At 37.9% G+C, this 25,072-nt stretch overlaps 1 protein-coding gene across 1 annotated transcript in view; it reads right to left on the reverse strand.

Moving 5' to 3' along the window:
* Positions 1 to 1,801: 1,801 nt before the first annotated feature.
* Positions 1,802 to 25,072, reverse strand: part of Nme8 (NME/NM23 family member 8) — a 47,161-nt gene continuing 23,890 nt past the window's right edge. The window contains exons 11-15 of the mRNA XM_004668829.2: positions 20,215 to 20,359; positions 19,458 to 19,565; positions 17,857 to 18,008; positions 3,998 to 4,142; positions 1,802 to 2,039 (exon numbers count right to left, since the gene is read on the reverse strand). Coding sequence (XP_004668886.2) covers positions 1,802 to 2,039; positions 3,998 to 4,142; positions 17,857 to 18,008; positions 19,458 to 19,565; positions 20,215 to 20,359 — 788 coding nt within the window. The remainder of the gene's footprint in view (positions 2,040 to 3,997; positions 4,143 to 17,856; positions 18,009 to 19,457; positions 19,566 to 20,214; positions 20,360 to 25,072) is intronic.

Below are 25,072 nucleotides of genomic sequence, written 5' to 3' on the forward strand. Positions count from 1 at the left end.
GAATCTCTGCTCATCCCCAGTGTCCTGAGAAAAGCTATTTTGGTTGTCTTCTGGTAATGTCTTCCATGCTCCCTTGGAAGTGTAGAGTGTGAAGCTGGGGTGCCCACCCCACCATTCTGCTGACATCATCCTTCTTGACCTCCAGCTCTGGGAATCTGTCCTACTCTAAGTTCACTTATCCTCTACTCAATAAGACCCAAACATAATTTACAGTGCTGCTTTCTAAAGTACTTCTCTTCTCTGTGGCCTCCTTCAGTGAATGACTAGGTCATGTATTCAGTTTCTGGAGTCAGCAACTTTGTATTTCTTCACCTCTTTGATAGGGTATCAGTCAACTATAAAGTCCTATGCATGCACTGCAGCCTTCCCAGAATCATCCCACTTATCATAAATTCATGGTTCAGTTCCCAGGCTAGCACAGACTTCTGCCAGTGTTGACTGTACTGCATGCCTCCTGCCTGAGTCCCTTGTATTTCTTTTCTCCTTCCTCCACTTTCAGCATGCATCGGTCCAAATCACTCGTGCTTTCCCCAGTACTGCAAGGTCACATATACATCTTCTCCCTACTGCTCTTCTAATCATAAACTTCATTAGCACAACTATGTAATCTAACCCTGCAGAGGAATCCAACATAGCAAGAGTTGAGAAAATGATTCTTCAATGTTTGAAACAGACTCACAGTGATGGCATTGGAGAGGATTCCCAGGTAGGCAGACTCATAATGTTATCTACCTATTTTTCAATATTCATGAAACATGTACTTTCTAATTAAGCAATTCACTTATTCTAAATCTCCTAAGTCAGTAATAATGCTGCCTGACACACACATACACACAAAGGAAATGCAGGAGTTAGGAGGGAGAGTCATCACTAACAAAAGCTAGAAGCAGAATGTAGCTCTGCTGAGAAGTCTTATTCTGATCAGTCATTCATTGCTTGCCATCCCACTGGGTTTGCATTTTCCTGGAAGTAGTAATCTTCACCCAACCAGTTTGTGAATTTACCACATATAAGCCATACATAAAAATACACATATATTTACATACAATATAAGTATCTAAGGTTAGCAAGCATGCCTTCACCTACAGTTAAATCACATTGTGAAACAAGCCTTGTTAGCACTATTTTTATACATACAATATTTTTATTCTGTGTTCTAACAGTCAGATAGAGCATGGATTAAATGGCAGTATGAGAGGATCGATATGCTCTTCCTGCTGCATCTTGCTGAAGGGGTTTCTTCACTTATATATTTTTTTAGGTTTCTTGGAACATTGAGTTTAATTTGACCCATGCCGTTGAGGACAACAGTCAATATACACATGGAGCTTATCATTGAAATGTGGACAGATTTCCTTCTACTCTGTGGTAGTTAACCTTCTATTATATTACACCATCATATATTACCACAGGTAGTTAGGAAGCTTCACATTCAGGAATATATGAAAAACAACATTCATATTTGAACGATCCTTTAAAGTGGAATCAAGAAAGGGACTGTATGAAAGTCTTTGTGATATGTCAGATAACAATTAGCTTAAGACAGAGACTTACAAACTAGAAGAGAAAGGTTTGTTCACCCTACTGTGTCCATCTCTGTGGCCTGAATGCAGTTACCTTAGCCAGCAACATGTAACAAGAATCCAGGTCACTAGAAACAAGACTTTGATTTGGTTCTGAGGTGGGCATAGAAGATGAGAATGGTTCTGATATTTGCAGGACAGCCTTATACTAGGCCTAGTCCTTGTAACCAGCAAAGGAAAATCATCCCTAAAGGAACATATGCCTTGTGGTACATACTCTAGTGTTCCTCTAGATTCTCAGATTCATCTTCTGCAAACATATTGTTAATGCTGCTTGATGCTTCATATAGATCAGATGCTCCATGGGCAGCATTTTTCAAAATATTTATTCCATATTTGGCTCTGATAGAGTCTGGGGACAGGAGTTTTGCTTCTTCTGGGTCTACTGGACCCATCATCCTTCTCCACTCTGCAATAGCTTTCCATTTGGTCAGAACCATGACCAGAGATGGGCCCCTGCAAACAACAATGTTTTAGAAGGCAGACTATTTCCAATGACATAGAATGCATGTATGGCTTAGGACAGAAGACCCTTTGGAGCATCCAGGGACTCCATCCTTTATCCTAACTAACATGATTGAGAGTTTTCTGTTTAAAATGTTTTTCCTTTTCCAACAAGATTTTGTGTTAGATGAGTGCAATAGTTTCATTCTAAAACATATTAGTGAGTGGATTCTTACTTTTGCCAGTTTGGGAACCATATAGGCATTGTCATGGACCAAGGATTTGTTATGTATATGGTAACCCTGTAGTTTATAGCCTTAGGGGAATGCTTTCATTACTGAAAGTCAATTTGCACAGACCACCCTTATTTCAGGGTGAAATATACAAAATGACTGGTATGTGTGAGAATGCAAAGACCTGTTCATCTCAACTGAACACAGAATAACTCAGGTGAGCCAAACAGAGGGATTGTCACATATGCACAACACTTTGCCTTCTCCCTCCTAACAATCCTCTCTTCATTTATCCTCCTTTCCACAATGTGTCCTAAATACAGTTTGAATCCTAAAGTCTGCTTCCCAGGAAATAGGAACAACAAATTTGAAAATTCATTTTATTTTTCTAAGCAGTGTGCAGTTGCTCAAATTCCCTAGGCTCTGTTTATATTATCTAAATAATAAATATTGGTCATTTGAACTCTCTGTGTATTGCCTTTCTATACTCATTGATGAAAGGTTAGGGACTAACTATAAAGGCAAGGTTTACAGTTAAAAAAAGACTTGTTAGTAAATATGTGTATAGAATACCAAAATATTTTAACTCAAAGTAAATTGATATAGGTGATCAAATTATTATGAATTCTGTGACATTAAGAGTATAGATAGCTAGTAGCTGATGATGACAAATTCCATCTCTAGTCCTCAGTTATTTCACAATAAAAGTGGAAGTTCTGATAAAATTTTTTTAATGAGTTGTTATAAGAATATCTCAATATTAGCCAAATGCATAAAATCAAGTAAAGAGCCAAAAAATGCTAGATTTAATTCTTCTGGAATGCTTTAAAATTATGAGCTTCCTGGAACAGATGTGGAAGATGGAAGTTCAAAAGCAACATGCTTGGCATTATAATATTTATGTAACTATATGCATCTCTTACATATAGATTAAGAATATGAGGGGCTCAGAAGAAGATCCAGCTAGTAAATGTGCTTTCTGATAAAGCATGAGGATCTGAGTCCAACCTTCAATGTGTATATAAACCTAGGGCATGTCATAAAAGCCTTTAATCTCAGCACTGGGTGGGGGACAGGTTCAGTGAACAATTCTGTCTCAGGAATGAGGTACATTGGTGACAGAGAGAATACCCCATGCCCTCCTATGGCCTCTGCACTCATGTGCATGGGATTGTGGGCATGTGGCACATGTATATGTGGTGTACACACACACACACACATATACACACTCGAAAAACATGTGAGAAGATGTCCTACACACACAAAAGCAAAAAAAAAAAATGTGAAGATAAGTTAACATGCCTTGAGTACTTAATATAAGTCACAGTCATTCCTATTTTTTTCCAATTTGTCAGACAGTTCTCAGAACCAACTGTGAGAAACGTTCTGTTGTTCTTCCTGCTTTATAGGCAAAGAAATGAAGGGGTACACAGTCATTATTGAAAAATCAGTAATGTGAACCCAAACAACCTTCTACTTGGACTGTGAATAACTAAAGAAATAGGAGTAGGGAGGTATGAGAAGTAAAGCAAAGTAGGGAATGAAGGAAGAAAAGAGTAAGGGAAGGAGAGGGAAAGGAGGAATAGTAAAAATAAATATGTCCAAAATGTTAACAAGATGTCTTTTCATGAATGTGAATTAATGAAAATTAATTACAATAATTTCTGCATTCCACATAGTTTCTATAACAAACATTTACCACTTTTACAATGCAAGCATTACATTTCAGAAACTTACTCAGCTAAGACTTCCAATACATTTTTATAAAATGGTTTGTCAGATATTTTGAAGTAAATTTTAATTGCATATTCTGGAGTCAAGACCATCTCCCTCATCTGGGTCAGATCAAACCTGGCTTCCTTGATGTGATCCAGGATCTCACCTACAGAAACAGACATTAGAATCTTTCAAACTGTTCACTTCATGTTCAAGTAAGTTAAAATAACAGGATAAGATACTAGTCTTATTTTTCTACTGTGGTTTACATATCCAAAGTTGTGTGAAAATAAATTTGATTTTTTAAAGCACTAAATTGTCTCTCAGGAGAGCTTTAGGATATTAATATTCAGTTGAGTCCAAGGTCTAATGTTCCAGAAACCCCTCAGAATACCTAGTAACCTATAAAAGTGGCAAGAAAGAGATCTGCTGGCAGATTGAGGCCTGTATTTTCATCTCTGGGATCCAAATGCCAAGGAGGTAAAGCTAGCTCTTTACTGAAGGGGAAAACCAAGATGCACTCTCATACCTACATGAGCAAGGAACTGCTGGGTGAATAAGGCAAAGAAAATATTGTCAAAAGTCACCAACAGCCTAGATTTTCAGAATTATATTATTATCTGCCTTTATGAAGATAATAACCAACTGAGAAACTGAAACATTTCTAATAAAAGAGGTGGAGAAGGAGAAGAAATAATAAAAAGAAGAAGGAGTAGGCTAAGGTAAGAAAAGAAGAATAATTTTCTTGCTCTAGGATAAAGGTACTCAAAAGTGCTAGTCAGGGAAGGAAGGTGAGTGTGACTTAAGCCATAGAAAGCATGAAAAAGGTTGGCCCTTTCCTGTTAGAAAGGCAACAGCTAGGATTTGCCCAACAGAAAGACTGTGCAAACAAATGTAAACAGAAAACAAAGCCTTCCTCAAGTATAAATTATCTGGTCACAGAGCCAAGCCTATACTCATGAAAAGATAATTATTATAAATAATGTTACATATGGATTTACAACTACAGTCAAGGGGAACTTCTCTTTGGAGAGCTCATGGATTTCATTTTAGAGATGTTGACCACTGAAGTATAAAAAGAATAAGGAGGTAGGTCATTAAGCAGGGAAAGGACGTAGCATGCAGTGCAAGCAATATATGATAATTTCAGAAGGGAGAAAGGGGTAGGATGAAAACTAGGAGTTGGCAATGTAAATGAAGAAAAGATTGTAAAGAGCTCTGTCTTGTGAAGAAACACAATGTAAGGAACATTTACAACATGCTAAACAGTACCATGTTCAGATTCTTACACGAGGAAGTTCATCTCCTTTGAGGGATGAAGGATGAATTAAGGTGAAACAGGTACAAATAGCATTGGAAACAAGATTTTTGTAGACTGATGCAGTCATTGGAAGGCACTAAAAGCAGTATTTTGGAAAAGAAAACTAGCTTGCCATTCTCGACTTGAACAGAAAGGAAGTAAATGGCTGAGGTTAGTGTTTGAGATACACAAGAATACTGTAGGAATGAGGCATAAACTCAATCTTTTGCCAAGGTGGGTCTATTACAGAAATAATTCCTTCATTGCATAAGACCAAGAACATATCCTGAATAGAGAAACGAAACAAGGAACCCTGATTCTCACAAACCTCTCAACTATCACAAGCCAATCCAACACATTAGCAATAAATGATGTGTGAACTCATCCCTGAATTCATATAATGGGAATATAGGAAATAAAGTCAGTTTTCTAATTAAAATTATGTTTCTTCCCCCACCAAGTAAATAAAGAAGATGAGAGTAAGGAAGTTAGGGAAAAAAGGGAAGGAGGGAAAAAAGACCAGAAAGCCCAAAGTATACTGTAAAACAATACTTAAACATGAAATTATGAATTGGAACTTCAGCCTCAAAAGGAGAAATAATCAACAAGTAAATATGAAATAAATGCTGACTGTACTCAAGAAAGAAATGAAAGAAAATGAATTTTGGGCAGAAATTGAGACTAAACTAAAAGATTCCTAGTGGAGGGGAGATTATAACTTGAACATTAGAGCCCAGTATCAACAAGAATAAAATTAGCTAAGAGAAGAAAAATCAAATAAAAACAGAGAAGTTAATTATAAAGTGAGTATAGGAGTTGGACAAAAATAAGCATATGTGTGTGTGTGCACATGTGTGTGTTAAATAATTTAATATTATAGCTAATTATTAAATTTTTAATTGGATGCTATTGATTAAATATTGAATACTTAAGTTATATTTATTTTTAATTTTTTATTGACAACTTCTATACTTACAGAAAATAAACCATGATATTTCTCTCCCCTCCCCCATATTCCCCTACACAACTCCACTCTCCATCATATCCCCTTCTCTCTCCAGTAGTCTGTCTTTAATTTTGATGTCATCATCTTTTTCTCTGATTATGAGGGTCTTGTAAAGGTATTTATGTTAATTTTTACTTCATCATACCAAAAGAAGGAAAAATTTTTAATTAAAAGTCATAGGTTGTTGTAGGTGAATCTCAATGCCAGGGGTAGGTCACCCATCCAAAGTGATTTGTTGGTCAAAGAGGCTGATATGAGAGACTTCTGGCCAAGATGGTGACCGCCTAGCTGTACTCCTGATACCAGGGGGAAAAAAGGCAAGTATTCAAGGGCTATTAGGGTCTTTTTTGCCAGTGGGAGCACACAGACTGGGAAAAACAGGGAAGCACACACTTCCGCACACCGTGACCCCTTTGCACCCCGATGGCCTAGCTCGCCCCTCGCCTCAGCATGCCCCGCATGCCCCGCCCCCCTGCGCCCCCCACACCCCCCCTGCGCCCCCCGTGCCCCGCCATGCCACAACGCCCAGCCCCGCATGCCCCGTGCCCCCCTCCACCCATGCCTCGTGCCCCGCACGCCCCGTCCTGCCCCCCGCGCATCCCGTCGTGCCCCCCACATGCCTGTGCTCTGATTGGGCACCCACCAGCCACGCCCACCAGCCTGCTGCACTGAACCTGCAACCTCCACCCTTGTTCTCTGATTAGTTGGCCAGCCACGTGGTGCTTGGTTTGCACGCCCGCAGGGGCCACCTCTGCCGTGATTAGGTGGCTGCCAGTTCCCCTGCTGCTGTGCTCCCAACACTTGCCGGCCGGCCAGCCTCTGCTGTGTCCTGATCCCGTACCCGCATCAGCTGCCTCTGCACTACAATTGCATGTGCAGTGGGCCCAATTCCACAGCAAGGGCCACACAAGTCCACACTGAGTCACTAGCGCCAGCGTAGGTGCCATACCCTACAGGTACATCGCCACCCACATCCCCCACTCCCCGTAGGCGGGAGAGCGCAGATTGTTTGCCGGTCCCAGTGTTCCCAGCCAGAGTTTGGGCAGCATCAGGGCTTGCTACCTCAGTCCCCTTTCAAGCTCTAAGGCAGGCAGCTTAGGTGCATTACTGGGTGAGAATTCAGGCAACTTTGGCGCCCCTGTCAGACTATAGATAGGCGGCATTGGCAAGAGAGAGCAAAAACCCAGGCTACTTGCAACTGCCCCAGGCTGCCTTGGATTCTCATTAAGCTAGCTAGATCCCAGGCTGCTCCACCCACCTACCTGCCCATACACTAACATGGGTAGACCACAGCGCAAAAGAAATAATGTGAAAAATAAAATGCAAGAAAATCCAGACAGATCACCCAGTCCAATAAGGATTACATCTAACCAAAACATAGAAGAGTGTTTAGGATCAGAACATCAAGTGGAAGCAATGAGCAATGCAACCCTGACCAGCCTACTGCTAGAACTGGCAGGAAAGCTACAAAGGACAGATAATCGTGTGGATACTACCATCACTAAGCTAGAGCAATATGATAAGACACTGAAAGGAATTCAAAGAGAGCTAAGAGAGTTGAAGGAGAGTGAAAAAAAAGAGGACCTTAAAAATCAGCTGGCCACACTAAATGAAAACATAAAGAAATGCAAGGATGATTTCCAAGAATCATCAAGAAAATCAGAAAATGAGATGAAAGGGAGCTGGACAAAGCGATGGAACTGATACATAGGAACGTAGTAGAAAATGCAAACTTAATTGAACAAGTCCAAAACTCACTAGAGGCTCTCAAGAATAGAGTCAGCGAAGTGGAAGATAGAAATTCTGATCTGGAAGACAGGATGGAAGAAACAGTTCGAGAGTCCAAAATTTCAGTAAGTTCAAAAGTTCCTGTGAACTGAACATGAGAGAATTGTGGGATACACTTAAACGTCCTGCTATCAGAATCACTGGAATACCAGAAGGAGAAGAATTTCAGTCCAAAGGCATGGAGAACTTATTTAACACAATAATTGAAGCAAACAGAACTCCTAACCGACTAGCCCAAAGGAGAAACTCCCCAAGACATATTATCATTAAGACTCTAAACATTGACACCAAGGAAAAAATCCTAAAAGCAACTAGGGAAAAACAGCACACCACTTTCAAAGGAAACCCCATCAGAATTACTTCAGACTTCTCAATGGAAACCCTGAAAGCTAGAAGGGCCTGGAATGATACTCTCCAAACTCTAAGAAACTATGGCTTCCAACCCAAACTACTCTACCCAGCAAAAGTCTCCCTTATAATAGATGGTGAAAGGAAAACTTTCCATGACAAAACTCAGCTTTATAATTATATGAACACAAAAGCAAACCTACAGAAAATATTCCAGGAAATTCTCCACAGAGAAGAAACAAATAACCAAACACAAATGCCTACAAGAAGCAGATCACAGCAACCAAACCCAGAGTAGATAGAAAAAAAAAGTAAATTCCATGGAAATGCCAACACATCTCTACCACCACAACATGACAGGGATCAAATCAAATTTCAAAGTCATCACCCTAAATATTAATGGCTTTAATTCACCCATCAAGAGACACAAGCTAACAGGGTGGATCAAAAAATTAGACCCCTCAATCTGCTGCCTTCAAGAAACCCACCTTACCACTAAAGACAGAAACCTCCTCAGGGTGAAAGGGTGGAAAACAATATTCCAAGCAAATGGGAAAAAGAAACAAGCAGGTGTAGCTATATTAATATCAGATAAAATAGACTTCAAATCAAAAACAATCAAAAAAGACAAAGAAGGATACTTCCTACTTATAAAGGGAACAATCCATCAAGAGGATATTACAATCATAAATCTGTATGCACCAAACACAGGGACACCACAGTTCATAAAACAAAACCTACTTGACAATAAAACAGAAATAACCACCAACACCATCATAGCTGGGGACTTTAACACACCATTATCAGTAAAAGACAGATCATCCAAACAGAAGCTCAACAGGGAAGTAAGAGAGCTCAACAAAACCATAGAGCACTTAGACCTAACAGACATCTGCAGAACTTTCCATCCCAAATCCACAGACTACACATTCTTCTCAGCAGCCCATGGAACATTCTCTAAAATAGACCATATACTGGGTCACAAAGACTGCCTCCACATATTTAGGAAAATTGACATAATTCCCTGCATGATATCAGATCATAATGCTATATTCCTAGAAATCAACAACAAAAAAATCAACAAGAACCCCAACGGCAACTGGAAACTGAATAGCACACTCTTAAACAATAAATGGATAGTGGATGAAATAAAAAATGAAATTGCAAAATTCCTGGAATTGAATGACAATGAGAACACATCATACCAAAATTTATGGGACACAATGAAGGCAGTCCTCAGGGGAAAATTCATAGCATTCAATGCCTTCATAAAAAACACAGAAAGATCCCAAATCAATAGCCTAACCATCCACCTAAAGTCATTGGAAAAACAAGAAAAATCCAACCCAAAGAGCTCCAGAAGGAAAGAAATAATTAAAATCAGAGCAGAAATTAATGAATTGGAAACCAAGGAAACAACTAAGGCAATTGACAAAACAAAGAGCTGGTTCTTTGAAAAAATAAACAAGATTGACAAACCTCTGGCCAATTTGATCAAGCAAAAAAAGGAAAGACTCCAAATTAACAAAATTCAAAATGAAAAAGGAGAGATCACAACAGACATAAGTGAAATCGGCAGAATCATCAGGACTTATTTCAAAAACCTCTACTCCACAAAACTGGAAAATGTGGAGGAGATGGATAAATTCCTGGATGCATATCATCTACCAAAGCTAAACTCAGAGCAGATCAATCACTTCAATGAACCCATCACACTCATGGAGATTGAAAAAGTAATAAAAAAACCTCCGAGAAAAGAAGAGTCCAGGACAAGATGGATTCCCAGCTGAATTTTATCAAACGTTCATCGAAGAACTCGAACCAATCTTTCTAAAACTGTGCCACACAATTGAAGAACAGGGAAAGCTTCCCAACTTCTTCTATGAAGCTAGTATCACCCTAATCCCAAAACCAGGCACAGATGCCACAAGAAAAGAAAACTACCAGCCTATTTCCCTAATGAACATAGATGCAAAGATCCTCAACAAAATACTCGCAAACCGAGTCCAACAACACATCCAAAGCATTATCCACCTTGACCAAGTGGGATTTATCCCAGGAACACATGGGTGGTTCAACATATGAAAATCTGTCAATGTAATACACCACATAAACAAGCTTAAACATAAAAACCACATGATCATTTTGATAGATGCAGAAAAGGCCTTTGACAAGATACAGCATCACTTCATGATCAAAACATTGGAGAGAATCGGCATGGCCGGTTCACATCTTAACATAATAAAGGCAATATACAAAGCTCCAAAGGCCCAAATAATACTTAATGGAGAGAGACTGGAGGAATTCCCATTAAGATCAGGAACAAGACAGGGATGTCCTCTCTCACCTCTGCTTTTCAATATAGTTCTGGAAGTCCTAGCCCAAGCAATAAGGCAGGAGAAGGAAACAAAAGGGACACAATTTGGAAAGGAAGAAGTTAAGTTAGCTGTATTCGTTGATGACATGATTGTATATGTAAGAGACCTGAGAGACTCCATCCTAAAACTCCTGAAGGTGATTAACTCCTATAGCAAAGTAGCAGGATACAAAATCAATGCACAAAAATCGGTAGCATTTCTGTATGCAAATGACAAAGACACAGAATAAGAAATAAAGGACATAGTCCCATTTTCAATAGCAACAACAACAACAAAATACCTTGGAATAACGTTAACCAAGGAAGTAAAAGATCTATACAACAAAAATATAAAAACTCTCAAAAAAGAAATTGAGGAGGACTTGAAAAGATGGAAAGACCTCCCATGCTCTTGGATAGGCAGAATTAACATTGTGAAGATGACAATCCTACCAAAGGCAATATATAGATTTAACGCAATTCCAATTAAAACCCCTACAGTGTTCTTCACAGAGATAGAGAAAATGATCTCAAATTTCTTATGGAAATGCAGAAGGCCTCGCATATCCAAACATATCCTCAGCAAAGAAATACCTCTGGTTGCATCACCATACCTGATCTAAAGCTATATTACAAAGCCATAGTAATAAAAACAGCATGGTACTGGCATAAAAACAGGAGTATAGACCAATGGAATGGACCTGAGGACCCAGATTTTGGGCCAAGCAACTATAGCTACTTGATATTCGACAAAGGCCCAAACAATGTAGACTGGAAAAAAAGATAGCATCTTCAACAAATGGTGCTGGACAAACTGGATAATCACATACAGGAAACTAAAACTTGATCCACACATTTCACCATGCACTACACTCAAATTCAAATGGATCAAAGACCTCAACATAAGACCAGAAACTCAAAAACTACTGGAAGAAAATTTAGGAAGTACTTTCCATGATATAGGAATGGAAAAAGACTTCCTGAACAAAACCCCAGTGGCTCAAGCTCTTAAACACTCACTCAACCATTGGGATCATATGAAGTTGAAGAGTTACTTTACAGACAAGCATATAATAAGCAAAGCCAATAGAATACCCACAGAATGGGAGAAAATATTTGCAGGTTATCCAACTGATAGAGGCCTTATCTCTAGAATTTACAAAGAACTCAAAAGTCTAAACAATAAGAAGACAAATACCCCACTCACAAAATGGGGCACAGAGTTGAACAGGCAATTCACAGAGGAAGATATACAAAAGGCAAACACACACTTAAGAAAATGTTCATCATCCCTAATTCCCAGAGAAATGCAAATTAAAACAACTATGAGATTCCACCTTACCCCAATAAGGATAGCCAACATCAAAACGTCAAATGAAAATAAATGCTGGCGAGGATGTGGAGAAGCAGGGACACTCATTCACTCTTGGTGGGAATGCAGGATGGTACAACCACTTTGGAAAGCAATATGGAGACTCCTGAAAAAGCTGACTATAGAAATACCAACAACCCCAGTTATACCCTTACTGGGCATCTACCCTAAAACCTTCAAACCAAAGGCCAGAGAGATTTGCTCAACCATGTTTTTAGTGGCTCAATTCATAATAGCTAAAAGCTGGAATCAACCCAGATGTCCATCATTAGAAGAATGGATAACAAAGATGTGGTATATCTACACAATGGAATTATATACAGCAGTAAGAAAAAACTACATAAAGAAATTTGAGGAAAAATGGTTGAACCTGGAACAGATCATTCTCAGCGAACTTACCCAATCACAGAAAAAAATTCGACACATAGTCTCACTCATCTACAACACCTAACCTGAATCTACCCAAGATACCTTACATACCCAGCAAGCACCTCATGGACTAGACAATAGGATGGATGGGAGGGTGGGGAGGGCATCGAAGGGTGGAAAACAGTAATCTGCACCCAAATGGCAATGGTACCATAAAATTCTACATCCTAAAAGACAGACCAAATGGCTGAACCTTGACTAGACCCTTACAGGAAACACCTGTACCACAAGACACTGGAGAGGGTAGGATCAAGACTAACCTAAATCTTCCACATCTTCCCTCCCTCCCTCTCCCCCCTCCCCTCTATCTCTCTCCTCTATAACTCATGTATATTAGTTATGTTCTTCCTCAATTTCTTAGTGGACACTGACCTGTAACCCCCACTTCCAGCTTGGGCCCCCATCCACAATGAGCTTTTGATTAGAGAAACCTACAAGGTTTCCCAAAACAATGACAGACTTCTGTCAGAGTACTTGATGACCCACCAAAGGCCAGTGCCAGTGATAAGACCCTATGCTGAAGACTCCATACACAGCTGACATGTAAAATGGAATGACATGGTTGGAAGCCAGGAGAGAGTCAGTCCCCAGACGGTCAGCATGTCTAGTGCCAGAAGGTGCAACATAGGTGACTGGAGGAAATGACCAAGATCTGTCCAATCAACTCATTGTTTAACCTAATTAGCAACAAATAACCTTATGTGATGCCCACACAAGTGCAATAGTGGTACACAGCCATGGTGAGGAACCAACTGTTCTTGATTTGGCTAACTGATCCACTCAGTGGTACTAGACCCATAGCTGGAGCTGGGAAACAAGTCAGAACCATACCCAAACGCAAGCCCACTCTACAATATCAAGCTACCATCAATCACGGGGTATAAGAGGGCTTACACCTATCAAACTGTCTATCAAAAAAGTGTTATCTCAATTTTCCGGGTGCTAACTTACTCTCTGTTGGAGAATCTGCTTCTCTTTTTCAGATAGATGTAGATCCTAAGGAGAGAGCTGCCCCAACATACCTCAAAAGGGGCCCGACTGAAACTAAGGACAACTGGCAAAACAAGCAAGGGTGATGTTTTCCTGTGAACCGGATACCAGCACAAAGGGGAAGGAGACCAACGCAGAGAAAAATCAACTCCTACCCAATCAGAGAGCCAAAGCCTCAGAGGCCCCCAACACCTCAGCACTGAAGCAGACCAAAAGTGAATCCAACATGGCTCAGGGAAATTTTGTGGAAGAGGGGGCGGAAAGAATGTCAGAGTCACATGTTGGGTCATGATTTGCAGAGACATTTATCATACCAATAACTGGGGGCTAACTCCACAATGCACGACCCATTTACATCAACAAAGAGGGACCAATGGGAGGGGTAGATCACAAATGAGCCTAAACAAGGGTACCAAACTGCCTGTATTTACTGAAAAGAAAACTAATAAATTAAATTTTAAAAAAAGAGGCTGATATGACCCTCAAAATAATGCAGGTCATTGTCAAAGCACTTGGCAACCCACCAGAATGAAATGGTAAGATCATAGTGCTAAAATGCCACAGATTGTGGTTTCAGTGCATCAAGAAATCTAGATGGAACTGAGATGGAAACTATGTCCATGACAGATATCTGCCATAGTGCAGAAAGGTGCTCTGTGAACTACTGTGGAAGAAAAGTCCTCAACAGTTTGAATAAACAGTAGATCCAGAGATCCAGCAAGCTACAAAATCAACCAGCCAGGATATATGTACACACCAGTGCAAAAATGTCACATAAGTTGTAGGAGTAACCAGCTTTTTTATGCTTGGATAAGGAGATCTGCTCAGTGGGAGGATAACTCACGCCTGATACTGAGAATCCAGTCACAACCTATGGTTTGAAAGGTCATAGAACCCAGAGGGAAGATTTCACTCTACCTTGGTTAAACGGAAACATTGTGTCCATCAAAAAGCCTAGACTGGGAAGATGGCTCAGCAGTTGAAGGTGCTTGCTTGTGAAGCTTGATGGCCCAGGTTTGATTCCCCAGTAGTCACATAAACCAAGATGTATATGCATCTGGACTTGTAGCGGCAAGAGGTGCTAGTGTGCCCAACATACCTCTCCCTTGTTCCCTCTCTCTGTTTGCAAATAAATAAATAAAAATACCTTTTTACATTAAGTCTTCTAAATGTATATGTTTAAGCCCTTTGATTAATCATTTACATACATAATATATAATATATATTATACATATAATATATATTATATTATATATAATATAGTATGATAAATATATGTATGTATGCACATATATATATATATATATATATATATATATATATATATATATATCATTGTATATTATGCTTGGATAAGGGGACCTGCTCAGTGTAAAGGATATATAGATGTATTGCATATATATATGCATGTGCGTATAGAAACTTACTTAAAGAGAAAAGACTCAGATGCTCCTTTAAAAGTAAGGACTGAACAGATTTTCCTAATAAAAGAAAAATTTTAAAGCTCACTGAATGAAAACAGTAAGTGAAAAATAACATGGGAAATAAATATAATTCAAAATAAGACAGAGTTGGAATAAAACATGTTTGAAGAATTTGCTTCTCTTTTTCAGATAGATGCAGATCCTAAGGACAGAACCACCCCATGATACCTCAAAAGGGCCCTGACTGAAACTAAGGAAAATTGGCGAAACAAGCAAGGGTGCTGCTTTCCTGATGCACCAGATACCAGCACAAGGGAGAAGGAGACCAACACAGAGAAAAATCAACTCCTACCAAATCAGAGAGCCAGAGCCTCAGAGGCCCCCAACACCTCATCACTGAAGCAGACCAAAAATGAACCCAACATGGCTCAGGGAAATTTTGTGGAAGAGGGAGTGGAAAGAATGTGAGAGTCACATGTTGGGTCATGATATGCAGAGACATTTATTGCACCAATAACTGTGGGCTAACTCCACAATGCACGGCCCATATACATCAACAAGGAGGTGCCATTGGGAGGGGGTAGGTCAAGGATGAGCCTAAGAATGGTACCAAACTGCCTGTATTTGCTGAATAGAAAACTAATAAAAAAAATTAAATTAAATTAAAAAAAGAAAAAGTAAAGAAAACAACAATAAAATAAAATCAAAATTCACCATGAATTCTGAATCACAAATATCTATGGAATAACCCATCTTTCACCATTACAATCAGAATTATAGTAGTCAACAAAATACTAGCAATGAATAACTAATACATTGTCCAACAGTCTAAGATCAGATTGTGAAAATGTAAATTAAGAATACTGATTATTAATCAATGAGTGAGATATGTTTACACAATGAGAGTAGAGAATACTACTTTCCCACACAGAATCTTTACAAATATTTAACATACAACAAACCTAAAATAATTTCAACAGAGAAATAATGTAGCAACATTAACTAATCTCAATATGGTAAGACAAAATACCAATAAAAATACCCTTTCCATATCCAGGCATGATGGCACACACCTTTAATCCCAGGACTCAGTACTAGGGAGGCAGAGGTAGGAGAATCACCATGAGTTAAGGCCACCCTGAAACTACATACTGAATTTCAGGTCAGCCTGGCCTAGAAAGAGACCTGACCTTGATGAAAAAAAAATTCACTTTCCAATAGAATTTTTAAAAATACCCTCTTTCAAAATATACTGAATGATTCTGAATCCCAAGGAAAAACAGAAACCAAATCACAAAATTTCTACAAAATAGTGATAATGTGAACACTATACATGCATTAGTCAGGATTCTCTAGAGGAACAAAAGCAGTAGAATGAATATGTATTAAAAAAGGGATTTACTTTACTAGCATATAGGATATAGGCTGGGCAGTCCATCAATAGCTGTCTGCAGGTTGAAGAGTTGAAAGAACATAGTAGCAGATCAGTCCACCAGGCTAGATGCAGACTAGGTTCTAATACCCTCAGAAGATAACTGAATGGCAGATACAACACATGTATGGGGCAAAGGGAACCAGAAATAGGCACACACCAGTGAATAGCATGGGCAGCCAGACAAAAGTGGCCCTTCTCCTAGAGCTTCCATTTATAGTCTCCCCACTGTGAGAGCTGACCATTGGAGGAAGGCTTCCTTCCTCCATTAATCCTTACTTAAAACACCCTCACATATCTGCCCAAAAAGCATGTCTCTCATTCAATTTCAACCCCAATCAAGTTGGCAATAAAACTTAGCCATCACAAGACATTAGAACCTATTATTTAAGAGAAAATTATAGAAAATGAATAATCTGGGAAATTTTTATCAAGAGAAGTAAAAGAGTAAAAATAAATGAATTAAATATCTAATTCAATAAGCTAGAATATTTTAAACACTACTGAAATACAGAAATAATCAAATCAATATGTAAGGAATTAGAAAAAAGAATTTCTTTGGAAGGTAATGACAACAACATCAAAAGGTAAGTGCAAAATAAAAATAAGCTGGAATCAGAGAAAATACAATAGTAAGAAATTATAAGCAAATTCCTTTAATTGCTGAACCATCTCCCCAGACCCAATAATAAGAAATTACTTTGATAACTTGGTGTAGATGTGTGTAGAAGAGCTGCAACATTTAAACAGATACAGATCAATATCTATGAACCATACAAAATATGTTTTCATAGGAAAATTCTACCAAATCTTCAAACTTTATCCCCACCCAGTGCTACTTGAACTTTCTGAGAAAATATTCATACTTTTCATGAAGTATGCAATTATTTCAAATTTGATGAAAATTTTATAAAAAATATAACAGTCTCACTTCTAATTCTCAGTAGTATAATCCCTAAAATATAAGCAAGTAACCCATAACACTTATTTTGAAATTCATCATGGCTAAGTAGAATTTTCACAAGAATAAATATATGGCTCAGGATAAGTAATAACATTAAGAATTTCCAAGTGGATATACTGATAGAGAGAAAGCCCATTATTCCCATCAACTCTGAAATGGCCAAAAATTAAAACCATTTTCCTGCTGCAGTGCTGGGGATTGAACATAAGGAAGGCTTCACCCATGATAAGTATGTGCTCTTCTACTGGAATACACCCAAGCCAAATATAATTTTTATTACAGGGTAGAGAAGAACAGGAGAGGGCAGGAGAGACAGATAAATAACACATGTAGACATAACAATTAGGTGCTCAGTCAAGATGAAGGGGCTATAGATATTCATTGTACTATTTCAATTTTTCTCTAGTTTGGAAAATTTCACAGAATCTGGATGAAACATGTACAGGTTTACTTTTATTTGCAAATATTTACCTCTTTCTTTGTGCGTTACGTGAGGCTTAATCAATGCTAAAGTGCTCTCAGGAGGAAAGAAATGCTCTATTTCTTTCTCAGCTATCTTGGTAGAGCTGCTTCCATACAACTGATTGATCGGCAAGCTTCCCATTGCAAACTGTGCACATAAACTTTGAAAAAGAGATCAAGCTTAGAATCCATCATAACACAAAACTAACTATGTAATGTGACTCTACTTATATAAGTTGCTGAACAATAATCAAGTAATAGCAACCCAGTTCAGATCTAGTTACTGTACAAAAAGGAATAATCACACAGAAGATTGGGAATGCTAGATCCTTTCAAAGTAACAGTCACCAGGAAGAAAAAGTGTGAACACTTAAATCACAGTAAGCATGGATATTGACAGGAAACCTACTAAAAAAGAAATGGGCACTATACTATAGTGAAACGACCCAGACTGGAATCCTGACAATTCTATTTCCTTGCTCTTTGACTCTGTGCGATGATGACATTTCTTTTTTTTTTTCCAAAGTTTTTACAGACAACTTCCATAAATGTAAACATATATCATGATCATAATCCCCTTCCAGTACCTTTCTTGTTCCCCTTCCCAAATTCCCCTCTACTGAATCACTTCTTTCTAACAAGTCTATTTTCTATTTTGACATAATCATTTTTTTCTCCTATTATGCAGGTCTTATGTAGGTAGCATTAGCTATTGTGGGGTCATAAATATGAATGCCACTGTCTGGGGAATGCTTACAGTAAGTATTCTCTTCCAGTTATAAAATGATGACATTTCTATGCATTTGTTGCCTCAGTTCTGCTTCAGAACTGCAAGAGTACTTTAACCTTGGAGTGTGATTTTGAGGATGCACTTAAGATAATGTGTCTTACATACTACTTCCTAGTCAGTTCTCAAGAAATATGTCTTCCCTTGCTTTCATCATTAACTGTTATCAAGTATTGTATGCCATTGATTCTATATCAAAGATAATAAATGATCAACATTGAACCAAGGAGGTACTATAATGACATTCCCAAAGGTATATTTTGATGATCAAAATCCAGTCAAGTTGACAATGAAGGTGAACAATCACAGCTCTATCCCTTGTCAACTCAACATTAAAATGCATCACTTTAAATCATATACCAGGTGCTATACCTTATGTTGAATTGATGACAAAATTTAGCTGATTTCTAAGCTTCATCAGTAAACAAATTAAATTGCCATCAACCTGTTGAGGTCATATTCAGTTAGTCATCAGTGTTTCAAGACATTAATGATTAATTAAAGCACCAAAAACTGTGATCACAATCTTTCTCAAAGAAATTTGTCATAAATAACAGGTAGGAGGGCAATGGCCTATTGGCTAGGCATTCACTTCTTGTTCCAAGGCCCAAATCAAACATCCCATAGCCTTTCCTTGCAAAAACATGGTAATTTGAATGCTTACCAGATTTCTATCATAAACCATCCACTACTTCCCCAAGAAAAGTAGCTTTACTGAGATGCTTTTTTGGATAAAGCTATAGTTTTTATTGTACTCCAGACCTATGAGGAAATAAAAATGCATCTCATGGAAAAAAGTAGAGGCTCATGATATAAGTGGTACCTCTTAGGATCATAATTACTGGCTTCTTCAACAGTTCTTGGTCCCAGTAACTCTTTCCAGTGTTCCAAACCATCCTCTCTCAATAAAACAAGAACAAGAGATGAACTGCTGTTAAAAGAAGAAATAGTTAAGGGTATGACTCAGTAACAATGGCATATAGATAATATAAATGTTTGTTGTTAAATTGACTAAAAGCATGCCAAAATGATCCTTGAGAGCTCTAAAATTATCATCCACTGGTATCCTTTCAAGAACATTTTTATAAGAGACTAGAGGTAGAAAGAACAAGGGAAGAGAACCATTGTGTCTCCTGTAGAGTGGTTGCTTCATGGTTTCCCCATTGCCGTATTGATTGTTGTCTTGGCTACTATTACAGTTAGTATCTCATTTATTTCTATAAATAAATCTATAGTACTTTTAAAGCCCTGACCAAAAGCAATCAAACTGATGCTCAGGTCTGTCAGTCCTCATCTTGCACTTGGTAATATTACATACTCTGGATTTCTGTTGACCTATTCTACTGAATGTTGACTGCTTCCTCTGGGACCTTCCCATTGCTCCAACAAATTTCCAAGAAAGTAAAAGAAGGCAGGCAGTTGATCCACAAATGAGGAAAGCAGCAGGAATGACAAAGAAGTAGATGAGGCAGCTGTTTGTATAATTTAGAAGTTTGCCAATCAAATAAAAACAGATAAAAACAGGTTGAAGTGATTCAAAATTAAGACACAAAATACATTCTAAAACTAAACTGTGTTACCTGATCATGTATTCTATAAGCTCCTTAAAATAGTCTTCATTTTCATATTCCTTGCACACACTTCTTGCTTCCTCTTCTGATAGTACTACTTGTCTTTCCATCAATATTTCAAACCCTTCATTATTAATAATATTTAAAACATCATCTAAGTGAAAATAGTCATGGAAAAGTTAGTTTCAAACTTCTTTCAAACAGTTCTCTGGACATATACACAAAGCACAATGTAGTATCATGAGGCCATCTCATATATTTAATTCTCATATGAATTATAAAAGTGCACAAACATAACTTCCCAATGATGCTTCTTTCAGTTTCTCATAATGTAGGAATCATGCACAAATACATATAGAAGGGAATCTCAGGAAATATCCTCTTTGGGATACAAGCACTTTGTCTGTATATGTATACATAATAACTTAAAGAATTGTCCAACTCGAGCTTGTCTTAGTAAATAATAATTATTCTTATTAGATACCATTAGAATTTATAAAGAGAAAACCTGTTTCTTTCAGAGAAAGAATTTTGACAAACTAGTAAAATATGAAGATTTAGAACTTGATTAAGGGTTGATTTGCTTTACTTAGAACAATGGAAAGAAAGTGTTGGCTGTTGGAGCATGGAAGTTCTCTGAAGCTAATGTCACTCCAAACAAAAGAGAACAATGTGGACATGGACACTGCGTTAACTACTGTTGAGAGAGGAAATGGAAGACTGCATTTGAACATCTGTTGGTCAACCTCGAGGACATGGGAAGCTTGGGCAGAAGATCAGTTGAAGTGAGGAGAGAAGGGGATGGATTTAGAGGTTTTCAGAGAGTGCAGACATCACTTCAAGCCTTTGAAAATGTGCCCACCACAGGAGAGTAGAAAAGTGAGGTATCTATTGAGAGAATGCTGGGATCCAATGATCATTTACAGTTTTTTTTCTGTCATTAAATTGTGTTTATTAACATATTAGAGTATATCTTTGGGATAATCAGAAAAAAATATAGTCTTGAAAAAAAATGGATGTTGGAAAAGAGTAAGGGGCATCTGCAGGCATGACGTTCATGGGAAGCAGAGATGTCATGTCATATGTTAATTAAGAAAGAGCCTTGTTTTTAAGGTGTGTCTTTCTCCCTCAGCCATTGATGGTGTTTATTCCTCTATAAAACAAAAAGGTATCAATGAAATTAAAACTCCTTCAACTTTCTGTCACCAAACACATGAGCTGACTTTCATGGCCCTTGGACCTATTGTTCTTTTTATAGAGAAGGGAAATAACTTCTCTGTGAGGCCAGGCCTTTACCTTTTCTATAGAAATAATTTCTCAATAAATTCTGCCTGTCCTTTCAGTCAATTGGCCAAATAACTCACATGGCACAATTAAAATGTGAAGAGCTGAGGGGTATAACTGAGAGAATAGGTGGTAATAGATACCATGACACTAGTTTCACCTCATGCAGGAAATCTTTTTTTATAATATTTTCAGTGCTTAGTATTACTGGCCAATGCCAAATATAGTTGTCTCCCTCCACTAATCTGCATCTGCAGATTAAACCAAGTGCAAATAATAACTGTGGCTAGGTATGTGATGGTTGTTAAATGCGTACTGAATTAGCAAAAAATTTCCTAAACATAGAATAAGAATAATTTATGTAGATTTACATTATATTACTTGCTACAAGTAACATAGAAGATGTAGAAACCACTGTGTGCATAAGTTATATACAAATAATATACTTCTGGATAAGGGGTTTGGTATTAATAACAATTCTTGGGGCCACCCAGGGAAGACTCCCAGGGAAGACTGTACTCAATAAATATTATTTAAGAAATGACTGAGGAGGGTCCCAAGTTTAATGGGGGCAGGGACAAGGAAAAAGATGGTACTAACATATGATATATTCATTCAAAATACGTTGTTAATAATAAGTAATAATATTAAAGAAAAAAAGAAATGAATGAGCAAAGATTTATAAATATAAACAGTTTGGGGTTTTGAATAATTGAATTATGAGGTATAAAAAGCATATCTTAAGTAGATATTCTAGAAGACATTTAAAAAATTTAAAACTGTCCCAAAATTAGACTGACAGGTTTGAGTAAAAATTAAAATATAAATAAAAACCTAAAGTGAAATATTAAACATTTAAAAAATAATAGGATAAGTACTCTTCAGTTATAAAAAATAATTATTCAGACCATTGAGAAACACACTAAGTTCTCAATTATTAATACATTATCAGCAAACTCGGAGATTAAAACTTTGCATCTTTGTGCCTGCAGAACCAATACAACACAGAACACACTCTCAAGTTCTGCTGCCAGCTTGGCATGGAGCTTTCCTCTCCATGGGCCACAGTTGCGGAAGTTTCTGTGTGCCTTCCAGGCTAAAACTGGGCAAACCTTCTCTAGGCAATTACTTTTGAGCAGGGAACCCCCATTAGCAACATTCTCAGTTTAGACTCTCTTTTCAAGTGAAATTGCATGTTCACAAGATGGAGCCTTTGATGGCTGGACTCTTGCCCTTTGTACACCTTTCCTATTGGCTTTGCAGAGTTCAAGGTTTCTCATTAATAGAACTAATGTCTTTAAGAGTTTCAGCTTGCTTTGAAGCTGCCTTAAAATCCCTCACACTCTTTTTTTTTTTTTTTCAAAATGGCACATATTTCATGCTTCTGCTCCACATGGTTCTTCTCCCCCCCCCCCTCTCTCTCTCTCTCACTGTAGACATGGACCAGATCAGTGAGAAGTAACCATGAATGCTATCTGACCTTGGTATTTCCTCCACTAAACAAATTTCTCCATTATTTTTTAATTCAGTCAAGTTTTCAGGACAGAGGCAGAATATAGACAGATTCTTTGCCAGAATGTAACTTAAATGACCTAGTTTCAATAAAGTCATTTCTCCCCACTGAAATCTGATTCACTAAGTTGCATTTCTCTCAGCATTTTGGTCTTCCAAACTTCTATCAGAATGGCTCATTAAGCTTGGATTACAACATTTTAGGGATATGCTACCCCTACCCACAAATTCCAAGACTTGCATATTCCTCCCTAAAACCAGTTCCATAGGGTCAGGTCTATGAATACATGGTCAGGTATATCAACAACAGCCCTACTTCTTGGCACCTAATTTTTATAGTGGTTACTTTTCTCATTGCTGTGACAAGATATATGACAAGAAGCTACTTTAGGGAGGATGGTTCCATGTTGGCTTATATATAAGAGGATAAAGTTCATCATGGTAGTAAAGATATGGTAACAGAAGCATGAACCAGCTGGTCTCACTCAATCCACAGGTAGGGAATAGAACAATGAGTGTTTTTTCTCAGCTTACCTTCTCCTTCCTGTTCAGTGTAGAACCATAGCCCCTAGAATGGTGCCATCCACAATTAGTGTGGGTCTTTCCACCTCACTTAACATAATCTAGAAATCCCCTCAAAGGCACGCCCAGGAATTTGCCTCCTATGTGATTATAGATCTTGTTAAATTGATAATATTTAACATCACCCAGGAAAAAGGCCCAAACAAATATTGTTAACTGAGTTCTGACACATGAGCAAAGACAGTACATTTGAAAGAGGGTAGTCTTGTCAATATGTAGAGCTAGAATAAGAATAAAACAAGTTTTATGTTGTAATGATTAATGCAAAAGTGTTAAGCTAAACAAAGGTCTTACAGCTTCACAAAAATGAACAACAGTTTATGGTTTATGGTTATTTGAAATATTTTACCTATTTGATCTCTAGCACCACAAAATATTAGAAAACTGTAAAAAGGAAAGAAGGGACAGGGGAGGCAGGGAAGAAGGGAGGGAAGAAGGTTCTTCTTATATCACATGCTAGGTGGAAATGACCTTAATTCAATAAAGATGATGAATAACATGAATGTTAGCTAACATTCCACTGACTAGTGAACCTTCTGCTGTAAGATCAGATGTCTCATCACATGTGAAATGTCAGCCAGTCCAAGGAGAAAAGCAGATGGGAAGGAAGAGGTGGCATGTCTCACAAGTCAGATGGCACTGCTGTCAACATCAATGGTTCTCAGTCTTAGTACAAAGCATATGACAACAAATGTCTGGAGACATTTTTTTGGTTGTTACAACTTGGGGGAGGAGGAACTTTGGCACCTGGTGAGTAGAGGAAAATGTGCTGGTATGTATACAATACAGCTCCCCACCACCAAGCCAGTAGGAAAGTACCTGGCCTGAAATGTGAGTATAGTTGAGGTGGCAAAACACAGGTTCTCTGTAGAAACTACCAAAGAGACCACAGCAAACTCCTATAACTAAGTTCAACAAGTCAAATAATAAGAGGTTAATACACAAGTGACAATTATCTTTCTAGACATTAGGTGTAAAAGAAATTAATACTGTCCATTTATGACTTTGTTCTGACTCTGGTGAATTACTCTCCATGTGACTATGAGATGATACTTTCAATGACCAGCACTTTGGGATGGTGCTGCAGCCCTGTGGCAGAGTGCTTGCCTGAGCAAGTTTGAGATCCTGAGTTTCATCCCCAGTACTGAATTATAACAGTCAAAACATAAAATAGCACTAAAATTGCCAAACATTCTAGTTAGGTTTCTCATTCTATTCTCAATTTTGCAAAGAAGAAATTGTTTTGGTAGAATTTCTTATTCACATCCCACTGTTAGTACTGCCCATAGCTCTGAATTGAGGTGTTACAGGCAGAAGGGCCCTTGGCATCTGCAATACAAGTTTCATGTCATGGTAAAATGAAGTCTAGCAAGGTCATAGGTTAGAAAACACTCTGGAAACTCTCAACTGAAAAATGTTTTATTCATTGTTATTGAAAAGCTAATAACTGAACATTCAAATTCTGTCTACAAAGTATGTAATTTGTATT

This window comes from Jaculus jaculus, chromosome 16 (assembly GCF_020740685.1).
Source record: "Jaculus jaculus isolate mJacJac1 chromosome 16, mJacJac1.mat.Y.cur, whole genome shotgun sequence".
NCBI lineage: Eukaryota > Metazoa > Chordata > Mammalia > Rodentia > Dipodidae > Jaculus > Jaculus jaculus.